This window comes from Maylandia zebra, linkage group LG19 (genome assembly GCF_041146795.1).
Source record: "Maylandia zebra isolate NMK-2024a linkage group LG19, Mzebra_GT3a, whole genome shotgun sequence".
Taxonomy (NCBI): Eukaryota; Metazoa; Chordata; class Actinopteri; order Cichliformes; family Cichlidae; genus Maylandia; species Maylandia zebra.
Window position 1 is genome coordinate 11,080,921 of NC_135185.1, and position 14,365 is coordinate 11,095,285.

General features: G+C 45.0%; 2 protein-coding genes across 2 annotated transcripts in view; one reads left to right on the plus strand and one right to left on the minus strand.

The window, feature by feature from the left end:
• Positions 1–5,327, minus strand: part of dlgap2a (discs, large (Drosophila) homolog-associated protein 2a) — a 194,883-nt gene extending 189,556 nt beyond the window's left edge. The window contains exon 1 of the mRNA XM_076877866.1: positions 5,211–5,327. Coding sequence (XP_076733981.1) covers positions 5,211–5,228 — 18 coding nt within the window. The 5' untranslated portion in view covers positions 5,229–5,327. The remainder of the gene's footprint in view (positions 1–5,210) is intronic.
• A 172-nt stretch (positions 5,328–5,499) lies between these two features.
• On the plus strand, positions 5,500–13,534 carry erich1 (glutamate rich 1). The gene is made up of 6 exons (XM_004566508.4): positions 5,500–6,122; positions 6,714–6,854; positions 6,935–7,081; positions 10,913–11,299; positions 11,720–11,917; positions 13,293–13,534. Exons 1-6 carry the CDS (start codon positions 6,104–6,106, stop codon positions 13,427–13,429), a joined length of 1,029 nt encoding a protein of 342 aa, XP_004566565.3. The 5' UTR covers positions 5,500–6,103; the 3' UTR covers positions 13,430–13,534.
• The last annotated feature ends 831 nt before the right edge of the window (positions 13,535–14,365 follow it).

Consider the following 14,365-nt stretch of genomic DNA (forward strand, 5'->3'; position numbering starts at 1 on the left):
CGTCACAGCGGCGCGCCGAAGGCTGTCCCAATTCAAAGGCTGCTCGAAATGCGGCCCTGAAATGCGTCCTTCATTTCCCTGAATTTTAAGGCTGTGGCAGTGTAGACTTCGTAGCCCAACATATCCCAGAATGCATAGCGCGGCGATGGGTGTGGATAAATTTGCTGAAAAAAAACGGCGGATGAGGGGCGCCCGAAGAGTAAACTTTAAGTAAGTACTGAATATTATGTCACTTATTTATGTGCAAATGTGTAATAACGAAGACCATTAAAACATTACTGTTGGCCACATGTCGGCAAAGTTATGTGACATTAGTGACGTTTGTACGAACTTGGTTTTAGAGCCTTTACTTTAAAATATACGCCGTTCAATAGCTGAGCTTAATCTTACAGAGAATGATCAAAGATCATGTAGAAACAAACAAACAAATGAACAAAAGATTTTCTCCTTCATTTCTGTCAAACAAAGCTGTATGACACGTTTCCAGCTGTTAGTATCATGGTTGCTAGGCAACCTGGGCAGCGCAACGGAGACTAGACCGTCCCATTTCACAAGCCTCGCACTTCCGGCCTTAGCGGTCTTTGAGTACGCGGCCCTTGAGGATCGTTGAGCCTGCGTACTTTAAGGCTGCAGACCCTGAATTGGGATACAGCCAGACTCACATGCAGGCACTTCAACAGAGGGAACAAAGACATGGGACCAGGGCAGACAGACACTGACTGGACACGGGGATATAGCAACTAAGGATAACACAGAGACATAAGGCAAGGCAAGTTTATTTGTATAGCACAATTCAACAACAAGGTGATTCAAAGTGCTTTACAGAGACATTAGAAACAAGAACAAATAAAAAGCATGATTTAAAATTGATTAAAACAAGCAAATAAACTAACTAACTAATTAATAAACAAACAAACAAACAAACAACAGTATATAAAATCAAAACAGATAAAATCAGAGATAAAATCAGTAGTTAAATGTAAGTTTTGAAATTTAAGCTTAAAGTGTGGATTTGGTGCTTTATTCAAATGCAGCTGAGAACAGGTGAGTCTTCAACCTGGATTTAAATAAACTGAGTGTTTCAGCTGATCTGAGGCTTTCTGGGAGTTTGTTCCAGATATAAGGAGCATAAAAGCTGAATGCAGCTTCTCCGTGTCTGGTTCTGACTCTGGGAACTGATAAAAGATGACCTGAGGGATCTGGATGGTTCATACTGGGTCAGGAGGTCATTGATGTATTTTGGTCCTAAACCATTCAGAGCTTTATAGGCCAGCATCAGAACTTTAAAGTCTATCCTCTGACGGACAGGCAGCCAGTGTAAGGACCTCAGAGCTGGACTGATGTGGTCCACTTTTTCAGTCTTAGTGAGGACTCGAGCAGCAGAGTTCTGAATGAGCTGTAGTTGTCTGACTGATTTTTTAGGTAGACCTGTAAAGATGCTGTTACAGTAATCAAGCCTACTAAAGATGAATGCATGGACTAGTTTTTCCAGGTCCTGTTGAGACATCAGATCTTTTATCCTTGATATATTCTTGAGGTGATAGTAAGCTGACTTTGTTATTGTCTTAATGTGTTTTTCTAAGTTTAGGTCTGCATCCATCACTACACCCAAATTTCTCGCCTGGTTTGTGGTTTTTAGGTGTATAGATTGAAGTTCTCTGGTGACCTGTAATCGTTTTTCTTTGGCGCCAAAGACTATTACCTCAGTTTTGTTTTTGTTTAGCTGGAGAAAATTGTGGCACAACCAGTCATTGATTTCCTCAATGCATTTACCAAGAGCCTGTACAGGGCCTCGGTCTCCTGGTGACATTGTGATATATATTTGTGTGTCATCTGCATAGCTGTGATAGTTTATTTTGTTGTTGTTTATAATCTGTGCCAGTGGGAGCATGTAGATGTTAAACAGAAGGGGTCCCAAGATGGAACCATAAGACATAACTCTAACGAAGAAACCAAAGAATAGAAATGATAAATAATACAATAAACTCAAAACCCTGGGTCAACGACCCAGGCATCCTAACATGAATAGCCTACAGCATCCACTGCTCCTCTGTCTCGCTCTGTCTGCAGACCTGCGTTTGGAGTATTTGCAGCAAAGCAACTTAAAAAGAAAATCTGAGCAGCCCGGGTTTAGAAACATATCCTAACAGCTTCACCACACGAAACTTTTTCTGGCTCTTAATCAAAATCCTTAAACTTTGTCCCAGTTAAAACTCGCTCTGCCTTGATTGTCCTTCATTAAGGTCGGGTGCTTTTTTTGCAGCTGATATATTCAAGTTCACTGCTCGGTGAAAAAAGGCCCGATAAAGATTTGGTTGTAAAGAGCTTTGGCCAGCTGTAATGGTTCCACACTCCACAGGCGAGACCAGTTGAAATGGGATGGTGTGATGCTCTTGCATTACTGTGAGATTTTATATTATGACAGAGTGTTAACACAAGAGGTCTTTGAGGACATATTTATAATTCCATTTAGAGCATGAGATGATTTACCTTTGTCTCTAGTCAAAGAGTTTCAAAGGCGCACAGCTGACAAGAGACACAGCCGCTCGACTCTCTGCTCGGCAAACTCTCAAAGGACAACCTTTAGAAATCGTCATCAGTGCTGATATCAAACTATTTCTATTTACCGCTAGAGAGAAAAGGTCACTCAGGACACCGGCTCGCCATGCCTGAGGGCTACGCATCGGTACAGTAGCACTGGGAGAATTCAGGGAAGCCCGTCTGTACGCGTTATCCCACCACAGCACAAAGGTGATTAAATGACTGCGGCTGCTTTGCAGGTATGCACAGATATCCCCAGACACAAAGGACTCACACACACAAACACACACACACTTGGATCTCATGCCTCATGTTTTATATTCATAAAGCAGCGTCTCATCCATCCCCTGCACTCACTCTGCATCCCTCTACTCAAGCCAAAACTATTACAGGTTCATTCACAAAATCATCTGAGGTATAAAAACTGAGGCAAACACATGGAAAGAAGTTGGATTTGTGTGCACGGGCTGGTAAGAGAAAGTCTTAAAGTGAGAGAAAATGCTGGGACATGCAGGGGGAAGTGGAAACACATCCGTCACAGAGAGCGGATGAATAAGAAAAGAACCTCCTGAATGTTTCAACGTTTACTTTCAGTCACACTGGTCTACATTCATCGCTGCTCTTCTGCCTCTGCGTTCACCAAAATGACATCACTGCATGCAGAAATGCAACGTCTGAAGTTTGTGCTGCATCTTCAAATAGATTATGAGAGCCTTATCGTGTCACTGCCAAGGAGCCAAAGTCCACACGAGCCACTCTTTTGTGTGGGCGCAGAAGCGGGTGCACGCTTGTGCATGCAAGAAAAACAAGAAAAAGCGACCTTCAATTTTCAAAGTGCTTCTGGGAGGAAAACAGTATCAGTTTCCAATTACTTTTTTAAAAAATGCAGGCAGTGGATTTTAATTAGGCACCCTCCTTTTTAAGTGAAGAAATTGCCTGTTAGGATGAGTAAAGATTTCTCAGTGAATCATCGAGCTCTCATTGAAGGGCTGAATTGTCGCCGGGGAAAGCAGAGGTGGCGGTGTGAATGGGGTAAAAGGTGGGGAAGTGACATGTCATTTTTCACTCCAGGCCTTACAGTGGCGACCTTACATTTCTCATCTGCCACCAGCCAGGACGGACAGGTAGGACAGACGAATTATGGTTATGGTTAGATACTGCGATCCACATGCAAATCTGCACACAAACAGATACTGACACTTGCATTTCATGCAGTTAGTTTGGTGTCACACCGCTTGCTATTTTCAATGAGAGAACACGGGGCGGTTTGCAAAGACCCCACATAAAACATTCAAAAATCACATTTTCCACATATGGCCTGCTATACTATGCAATGCACAGACCTTCAGCTCTTTATCTTACACATCAGTGTCTCACCCAAGAAGCTGTGTCACTGAAGGAAGACTAGCTGACCGCTACTGAGTGCTTTTGTATTATTGAGCAGGACAGGAGCGCAGCATCGAAGAGTATCCTGGTAAAACTTTTAGCCACTTGTGCGAACAGCAGTGACTCCATTGAGCTTCTGAAGCATTCCAATGAACATGGTCCCCTATTTTTAGCACCTCTGTGATTATGATGTCTGACTATGTGAGCGCTGGCAGCCAGCACTTTGTCACTCACAGCGCGTGCTGAGTAGTCTGCATTTGCTATGGATTCAGCAGCAGTGTCGAAGCGGGCGTCCTATACAACTTTCCTTCTTTTTGTGCTGCTCAGTCAGTGGAATCTGTCAGAGCTAAGACGTCAATACTTGCGGCTGCACTGAGTCTTAAACAACATCATTTGTCAATGTACACCGAGAGTGATGACAAGCTTCTTTTTTTGCACAAACATGCAGTTAGCAAGTTCTTTTTTCAGCATGGCCAGCGCTGTTAGAGGATGACTGCTACACCACGAGCAGCCTGCAAATCTTACTACTTGTTCATTAAGAGGGCTTGCAGGAGGTGTTTATGTGCTATTCAGTGTGTTGTTCACTGCAAGGAATTATGCAACATGTTTACCTAAATCAGCATAATTTACTACAGAGTAAACTCATCCATTGGCTCGTTTTTTGCAAGCTTTTTGGAGCTTCACTATCATTCAGGGTTGCCAGTGTCGGGCTTTGGCTCTGTCAGACACAGTCAGTGAAGCTCATCCACCCACAGAGATGGCAGTCAGCATGGCACATACAGTACTACGTGACAGTGCACAAAAGGAGGAGTCTGGCTGAGATCAAACCTGACACAATATCTCTTTGAGAAGTTATCCTAAGCTTTTCTTGCCTGAAGTGCTCTTCGTGCAAGCCTCCTCAGGGATAAATGCAAGTGGAATGACATGCGAGAGCTATAGCAGAGGAGCAGTGATCAGATTCCACATGCAAAGCATGCAGAAATCATATTATACTTGGGCAACTGTAATCAGTGGTCATGATTAAGCAAACCAGCACTGTGACACTTAATATACTTTAAAAATAAGAAGAAGAAAGAAAGCCAGCCGCTTAAAAGTCCCACACTTCTAAGAAAACCTTGCTACTGAACTGCTCACACACACACACCTATTTGTCATCACTGCATACATTTTCCCATTTACTGTAAGATGACTGTATGCCACGTTTGAATGCTGCACATTGTCACATTTCATGACTTCAATGTGTGCTGAAAGATTAAGAAAAGAGAGAGACAGGGAGGAAATACCTTTTTCAGAGCTGACATTCTAGGTGGATCCTCCTCCTGCAAAGCCCGTTCACATGCTGAGGTCCCAAGCCAAGTTTGATGGGTGCGCAAATCTGAACTCAGCCCGGTGCTGATGCTGAGCCATGAGGCGCCTGTTTAGTATTCTCATCTCGCCTGCACCCCGTCCTACAGCTGGCTTGGTGTGCGCACGCCCAAGCTGCTGTTATCACAGCTTTCAAACGCAGGGGGCGCTGTAGCCCCTTGGAAAGAATAAAAGTGGACATTAAAAAAAACCCGTATGTTGCTCTGGTAGTATGATACACCTGCTCAGATAATTAATAATGGTTTTATAATAATCATTTTTGCTGGAGTCATTTTTAAGTTCGCTCTACAAATCCAGACCTTCTTGAGTCTTTTTCCTTGAAATACGCAAGGCTAATGAATATTACACTATAAACGAGGTTGATTCGTCTGCCGATGTGAAGAATAGATTCGAGTAATCCCGTAAATACATATCATTAAGTATATACAGAGAGTGTTTGTTTGTGAGGACTGCGTGCATTTTAAATTGGCCGGATTTTGAATAGAAGTTGGCGCAAAAGGAAGCGGAGTCTCTTGGTCGTCACAGTGCGCGTGTGGTAGCCGGTGAAGTGCGCGGTTCAGCAGTTTTGCGCATTACTCTGGGTTAGTGGGCTTTGCTGAAGAAGCTGGAGCTCTGTGGCGATGATACTGACAGATGAATATCTCTGATCTTTAAGTTGAGCGGGACGTGCGCGTCAAGCTAGCTCATTTAAAAAGCTGCTGTAGCATACTTGCTAGCTAACTCAGCTAGCTTGATAGCATAGTAACTTCCTAGCTGAGTGCAGAGTTGGAATTCATGTTTTCTTTGCTTCGACTGTGGTGGATGTTTGAATATGGCACATAGGAAAGAAGGTAAGCACCGCCAGAAATGACTCATCTCATACAAAAACACACACAGAGCTCGTAACTCTTTAGCTCGCTAAAGTACCCAAATAACGTAGCTAGCTAAATCTCGCGTTGGTTTCTGTGTTGTAAACAAAAGCACGTGCTCCTCTGTCAAGCCCTAAAATCACTCCTTGACTTTGGTAGACGTACCCGAGAAGACAGGAGGTTTTGTTTTTTGGTGATTCATATTTGATCAGCTTTTATTAGTTTTTATGTGGTCACGATCGTGTGGACATCTCAGTCCTCTATGTTCTGAATAAATGTACTCACTGACATTTCCTTCTTGTTTTGATGGTTTAGGAAAATGACAAAGACTAAAACTAAAGACTGGCAGTGTACTCTAAGTTTATCTTAACTGTTTGGCATCACAATAAGTTTGTAAACACAGTGTTCATTGTTAGGCTGTGTTATTGCAGTCACAAACAGCATGAACATCACCTGTTTCAGTTTTCAAAGTCAGCGGGTTACATCCTGTTTTCATGCTTCATTCCCACATGGACTAGATCACATGTAGCCTGAATATGCGTAGTTAACACAGCTTGTCTTTGTGTCACTCAGTATTCCAGTCAAAAGTTCTCCAGAAGCTTTACCCTGCCATCCAAGAAGTGGTGACGGAACAGAGCCCACCACATATTGTAGAAGCTCTAGGCAAAAAGAAACATCTGAAAAGCAAAGCTCCTGGAGAGGACACGGCCTCGGGTAAAGTCATGATAATTACTAACACGTTCCTCCCTCCTTTGTGTTTCAGTGCCTTACATTATTTGCCTTATGTGTCTCAGGAGATGCAGTGAAGAGACAGAGCGCAGCCAAACCAGGCAGGCGGATGTACACGGTCCTTCCTCCTCCTGCAGACTATGATATACATTCAGAGGAATCGGTCTCACTACAGCAGCTAAAAAGCATAAATAGCGTGGAGGAACCAGCTGGTACGTCACCCATAATCTTACATTTATGGACTTGGCGCTGTGCACCATAAAGCTAGGAGAGATTTATCTCATGGGCCTCCTCCAGGTTGGCGCTCTGTAGTAATAAAGTTACTCTTTCTGATTGTCTCTGCCACTGTTGTTGGGGAAACAGACAGTGAAAATCAGTCGTGTTCTTTAACTGAGGAGAACTTGTGCAGATGGTGAGTGAGCCTGGGTGGCTCTGTTTTCACTCCGATAGGCCGGTTAAATGTGCTTGTCGGGGCAAACTTGCATAATTTATAAAGGAGATATTTAACTATTATTAATAACATGTTGGAGGCTGAGTTGTGAGCTGATTTATGCCGAGCTAAAATCTTCTTGACCTGCGATGAATCGAGCTGTCTGGCAGCGGTATTCAAGGATGAGTCACATGCTCTGCATTTGATATGGATCATTTAAAGACTGTTTGTTTTATCTCCTCTCTCTATTGTCATGAAGTACCAAAGTGATGAGGCTGTAATAAAAGCGCCGGCTCGTTACACTCATCATCTTCTGTAACTCAGACCGTCGTTTAGCTGAAGAGCTTCTGCTTTACCTCAGTGAAAAAAGTGATTTGCTGGCTTACACAGACCATCGTCTGAGGGTGGCCGCTGGAATGACTGACAAGGTTAAGTTTGATTAATTGCACTCGTAAGTGTAGCAGTTCCTAATTGAACACATTTTCGATTTAGTGGGTAGCGAGCCTTCAAGGGAACTGCAACCCAGAGAGCTGTTTAAGGTCAACTAGAGTTTGGGTTCTGCGGAGGTTCATAAAGGCTTCAGTGTAATATTTTACAAAGAGGAGAGTTGATGTAGTTGATGTGGTGTAGAAAGAGAAAAGCTGTCCTAGTCTTGAATGAACAGATCTCTCTTCACATTCACGTTAACTGCAAAATGTAGAACCGTATTTCTACATGTTTTGAGAAACGGACATCTATTTTAGTTCATCTGATTTTGGGTTTTCTTTGAATCCTCGAGAAAATCTTGTTTCTGAACAATCAAAAGGAAAGTTTATCGTAACCTGTTTTTTTTCTTTTAATTGCATCAAATTCTTGTTTTTTTAAAAGGTTCCTTCATGTAATGATCTGCTAGAGGGTGTGGGGGGGCCACAGCCCCGTCCTCCAGGGCATGAAGCAGGTATGGAGGAGATCAAAACTCCAGACATCCAGAGGCCCCCAGAACACAAGAGACCAAGGAAGACCAACAGAGGGGCAGCCGCACCACTGTCCCAGAAAGAGCTGAGGAGAGTCCCAGATGAGGGCTCACTCAGCAGCCGCGGAGCAGAAGCCAGGGGGAGTTGCAGTGACGCGCCCATGAGCTCCGCCGGCAGCCAGCCGTGCCTGAGTGACCGAGCCCCAGGCCGAGAGGCCGGGGGCACCCCACCTCCGAAGTGGCCCGAGCGAGCCCCAGGCTCCAGGCCCCGATAAGCGGCCGCCAAGGAGTGAGCCGGTGTGTACCTGGACGCCCATCCCCGGACACAAAGAACCACCAACGCACCGATGTCTGAGGGAGTCCGCCACTGGCAGGAGAAGTGGTGGTAGGGGGAGATAGGCCTCCAAACCTTGGAGGGCCTGAGGTGTCCCCAGAGAGGTGGCGTCTGACACCCAACCTGACATATAGACACAGACATACAGGCACACACATATACAAACATCCATTCCCACCCTCATGCTCTCATATGCACTTACTCCACACTCAACCAACGTGGAGACAGACATAAAGAGACGCTGTACACACGATCACACTCCCCAAGCGTACTCTACAAACCGGGTCTAGGTACCCTTGCCCCTGGAGGGGGAACTGCACCCAGACCCAGGTGGTGTTACCCTTTTCCCTGCGGTGGGGGGAGGCAGACCGCCCCGACTCCGCAGCAGCAGGGAGGCCCAACACTCCAGACCGCAGTCGGACGGCCAACTCCTCCTCCTCCTAGCCCCCCCGCTCCAGCAGGTCGCAGAGAACGGGGGTGAGAGAAGACTCCAAACCTCCCTCCACCCGCTCATTGTAGTGTTGATGCATGTGTGTTCTAAGGTGCATTTAAATCTTCTTCTTAAGCCAGTCACTTTCTGATTGGTTGACTGTCACAAACAGAGGTTTGAACAGCACATGGGTGGGGCTGCTATGCTCACAGACAGAGCAGTGTGCCTCCAAGCTTGGGTCCTCTACCACAGTGGTCCCCAACCCCCGGGCTAGTCCTTGAGTTGTTTGGTACCGGGCTGCGTAGTTGTGTGTCTTATTTTGAAAGAAATATTTACGCGTTACCATAGCGACCAGAGAGCATTAAGGGGCAGAGAGGAGGATGTTACTCTCAATGTTGTTGGCGCATTTCATTTTATTTAGTTGTATTTATCTGCGACACCTTAAAGGCTGGTCCGTGAAAATATTGTGTGACATTAAACCGCTCCGTGGCGCAAAAAAGGTTTGGGGCCGCTGCTCTACCAGAGGCCTGGGAGCTTGAGGGTCCTGCGCCGTATCTTGGCTGTTTCTAGGACTGTGCTCTTCTTGACAGAGATGTCTGATGTTGTTTCTGGGATCTGCTGGAGCTGCTCGCTGAGCTTGGGAGTCACCGCACCTAGTGCTCCGCATCCTATTCATGTAACCTCTTCCGCTGGGGTTACTTGCGTAGTAGCATCCCAACAACACCCTGTTTTTGTATCTTGCCCACCGATGCCTTCTTGTTCCAGTAGCTCACTTCTCGTCAGGGAGCCCTGGTTCCTCAACACCTGATGCAGACCTTGTTGATCTGGGCGGCGTCCGAGCCGGCCTGACTTCATCTGTCTCGCTCATGGCTGCAGTTGGCTGGCTTTTAAATATATTTATATAACAAAAAACATAATGACTTGAAGTAGTCTATCATTTCAATCTGTCACAAAATAATAATTTAAAATGTCTGTGAAGGTTCTCAGTTCCTTTGACAATAATTTAAAATGTTTCTAAATGTAAAAAAATGGATAAATGGAGTATTTGCATGTCTGATATGAGCAGTAGCTTCCTTGGTTTGTGTTTTCCTTGCACTATGTCGGTCAGTTCTGCACTGCCACTGTCACTTCTGCTGCTTTGTGTTCTGGCTCCAGTCCACTGCTCACAAACGGGTCGCTGAGAAGTCAGCGCGAGCTCGTTTCTTTGACCTCTCTGTGCTTCGTGGGTTTTTTAAGGAAAGGGGAGATGTGGCAAGCTAGAGAAGATCCAAGACTGCTGTTTGTGGACGGGTTCTCTTTTGAGGTTTAGTCATTCGGTAATGTGACAGCAGAGAGATTTTAGCAATGTGATAATTGCAAAAGAGAAAAGCTGAAAAATGGAAAGCCCAATGAAGCTGCTAAACTAAAGGATGATTTCCATAAGGTGGGAGGAATGTGTTAATGTTCTTTCACTGTAAAAGCTCGTGCATCACCTGAGCACTGTTCTGTTAAATGTTCCCTTTTATTTAATGGAACATCTCAAATTGCCGGGCTCAGAACGAGCGATGTTCGCACTTGCAGATCTGACCGTGTCTTTTCAATCAGAGGCCACACCAGATGATTTTGCTGATTGAACTGCAATCAGTGAAAAAGAGGGAACATCTAATTAGTGGAATTAGATTGTGCAGTGATTGGCTGAAAGGAAAGCAGCCGTCTCCCAGCTTTCACCATAATGGACGATGCCCACCTCCTGTTTTAGCCATTAGGCCCAGAGTGCAGGTGGATACACGATTCATACTTTAACAATGTGAACACAATCTGACCTTTTAAAATCCGATCTGTCCGGATCACGGGATCGTGAATCAGTTAAAGACTGTTTTTAAAACTAATGAAGAGTTTAATCTGTTGTTGCTTATAGAGGGGAACAACCACGAGAGCGACAAAGTGCTGGATGAAGAGCAAGAGGCAGAGGAACAACGGAGGAGGAGGAGGAAAAGGAAGAAGAAAGCAACCGTTTGTCAAGACTCTGGGAATGACGAGGCAACTCTAGGGAGCGAGTCCGGCACAGGTCAGAATCAGACGGCGGGGGATGAGGGGGCCGAGCGAATTAGCAGGAACAAGAAGCGAAAGCTGAAGAAGAAACGGCACAAACAGAAGCTGCTCTCCATGGGTCTGATGCCTCGGGCCGCTGCGCTGGAGTTCACGTATCAAAAAGATGGAGAAGAGGAGGAGGAGGAAGACGAGAGGAGAGCAGCTGAGGTGTCAGACTTCCTCAGGACAACGATGGAAATGTATTTGTCAGATTGTAAGTAGGGACCACTTGTACTTGCCTTCTTGGATGAAGCTCATGTTCTCAGTATTACACCTTGTAGGCATTCCTAATGCTCACGGTGATTTTAGTTTCTAATGTTTTGTTTATTTGGATATATTTTGGATGCTAATGTGCAAAAAACCCTACACTGCATTGTTAAATGCCCATTACTGAGAAATGAACATGTTTTCAGTGAAAATGAAAGCCTTCCATACGTGTTAGAAAAGCACTAAAAATGAGAGAAACTAGTAAGTAATTTTTTAATGTAAATAAAGTTGAAGAGTCTTCTTTATATTTGGTCAGTGCATGAGTCACATTAAAGAAATAGGCATTTATTGGTCCTTTTGATGTTTTATAAAATGCTTAATTTGATGTTGAAGGCTTCTTTTTAACAGACCACTTGTCCCTCCTCAGCCTCGTCTCATGCTTCCACGATCCCTGACCTGTCTGCTACAGTGGACGGCCTTCTGGGCGCCATAGACAGCGGAAGCAAACCTAACTCAGTCCTGAAGCAGCTGTACAGTCTCAAGACACGTGTTCAGCAAACGGATACAGAAAAGCTAGAAAAAGCTCTGAAAGAGCTCTGCAGCAACTCCTCCTGCATGTCTGCAGGTCAGTAAAAATTCACAAATAAAGAGCTTTTTTCCTTTGAATGACAGGCCTGTGTTTATTGTTGTGTCTCGCTGGTTCATGCATCCACGCCTACAGTAGGCTCTTCTTGCTGGAACCTGCCCCGAGCGCTTCGTCGGGCCCGTCCCAGCAGGTTAACGCTCGCCTCCCAGTGTTAGGGGGCAAACGCCGATTAGGATTGTTTGCCGGTTACCTGCCCTGACTTGTCTCATTCAGCCTTCACCTGTGCGTACCTGCCCCTGACTTACTCGAGCTGACCGTGAGTAACGAACATGTTTTAACTCGCCTCGACACTCTCAACAGTCAAAATAGCTCCTACGTCCCCCGACGCGGTTTCATCTGCCGCTGGCTGCATAATAGGATCAGCAGGGACTTTTCTGCTGTCACGCGCACAAGTGCAGGCATGTGAGAATGAGACTGAGAGACGAGCCAGAGGATTCAGGCCAATGCCATGTCGGCGGCCACAGAGTGACGCTTGTCTGCCCCTTCCCGTAACCCTGACGACGCTGTGTAAAAACCAGTTTGCTAGAGTCCACCATAGAGCCTGCCGTCCCCTCTCCATACAGCTGCTCGAAAGCTTTTCTAACCCCCCCCCCCCCCCGTACTCCCAGCTCTCTCATAATGAGTCATGCTTCAGTTCACTGTTTTTTATTTGCTGCCGTTTTTAATTCCGGCGTGCCAGCAGATCGTGTCGGCGCAGACGAGTTTTTGTCGCACGTTTGATTCGGCAGCTATGGGTCAATTCCACTCAGCTTATCTGAGTGTTGGAGGCAAAGGCCCCAGCCTTTCTGCTGCATCTCGCTTCACATTTATCAGTCCCCACAGTATGGAAATTTAAAATAATTAAACTTCTTAATAACATCCACCTTGTTCAGGGAGCATTTGGTATTTTAAAGTAACCTACATTCAGTGACTTGCAGGAGCTAATCCATGTGCATGCGTGCTTTTAAAGCCCCTCAGGTGAATTCACTAAAGCTCTCCTCACTCTGTCTACCCTTGTAGTGGCAATCAATTGGCTGCAGGAGCAGCTCTAAAGCAGATTTCCCTTAAGCATATTTTGCTGCACCCTGGAGTTTCTCACAAATGACATTGGATTGACTGCTCCGCCTTTTGTATTGTCCATTTTGCTTTCTGCAAAGGCTAAATATATTCTTCTAACAGTAGCGAGTAAAAGGAAAGAATTTGTCTTGTTAGGGGTTTGGATACGTACATGCGGGGGGAAGGAAGCAGATTTTGATGCATTATGCCAAAAATACACCAGCAAGTGAATCTCTTTTGTGAAAATACTGAGTGTTCCTGTGGTTTTGTGTTGTCAGCAGTAACTGAAATGTTTCGCTCTGTCTCCTTGTGTTTGTAGAGGAAACCACGGCAGTCGTTACACTCTTCCAATACTGGATCACAGACATTCTTCCCATGCAGGGAGACAAGAAGACTCGTGCTTTCTCCAACACACCCATGAGACTGCCAGTCGAACAGACGCAGAGACACTACTGAAGAATCATTTCTACCAAGAATTTTCTTTTTGCTCATACACAGCGTTTGTAAATGATGGACTTGCTTTCAATGCATGAAATGTTTTATTAAATTCTAAATATGTCAGTTTTGGTTCTGTGCCCAGTCTATTCTTACACCCCGTCTCCTCCGTTTGCAAGAGGAAAACAAAGCCGGTTAATCCTGAGCCAGACAAATCCTTCCGCCCATCGTTAGTAAGGCCAAAGTTGTCTTTATCGACCAAACTTTTACTTTCCTACGCTTGTTTAGCGTTTCTGTATGCATTTTAAATAAAGGAAACATTTTATTGGTGTTAGCCTGACAAACCCCCATCACATCTTACCCCCTAATTGCCAGAAGAGCAAATGTCAGTTCTACCTCGAGCATCAGTATTGTTTGCAGATGTTACGACATTTAAACCCAGCCCGTTAACCTAATAGCTCCTCAATTATCTCCAGTACACTCCCCACCAATCCATTACTGCTCAGCTGTGCCGTGCGCCTCTTCATATTTGCACTTCTGGATAACTACACTGAAATGATGGTCTTCAGGGCAGTTCTACTAATGGGGTGTATGCATATATTCATTATGCTGGTGAATGATAAGGGACAGTAATTAGTGCCATTACATAATCCCCAAAGCTACTCTCCTTTATCTAACTATATGCTAAATATGCCAGCACATTGTTGTTGATGGACCTTTTAAACCAGTACCACCTAGGGAGGTAGCTTAACCTTCTGCATCACAATACCTGTCTGCAGCTCAGGTAGCCTATTTTAATGCATTAACCCATCATGCAATGCCAAGGGACGAGTTCAGGAAAAGGACAAAGACTTATCTCAGCTGGACAGTGACTTTTTGATGGCATGAGGGAGAGCTGTCTGCCATGTTCCGGCTTTAGAGGAACAATTGCTCCAAACCGGGAATGCACCAGTAGAC

Coding starts and splice junctions, on each gene's coding strand:
- erich1 (XM_004566508.4), top strand. Junction 6,855..6,934: donor TGGAGAGGACACGGCCTCGG/GTAAAGTCATGA, acceptor TATGTGTCTCAG/GAGATGCAGTGAAGAGACAG. Junction 11,300..11,719: donor GGAAATGTATTTGTCAGATT/GTAAGTAGGGAC, acceptor GTCCCTCCTCAG/CCTCGTCTCATGCTTCCACG.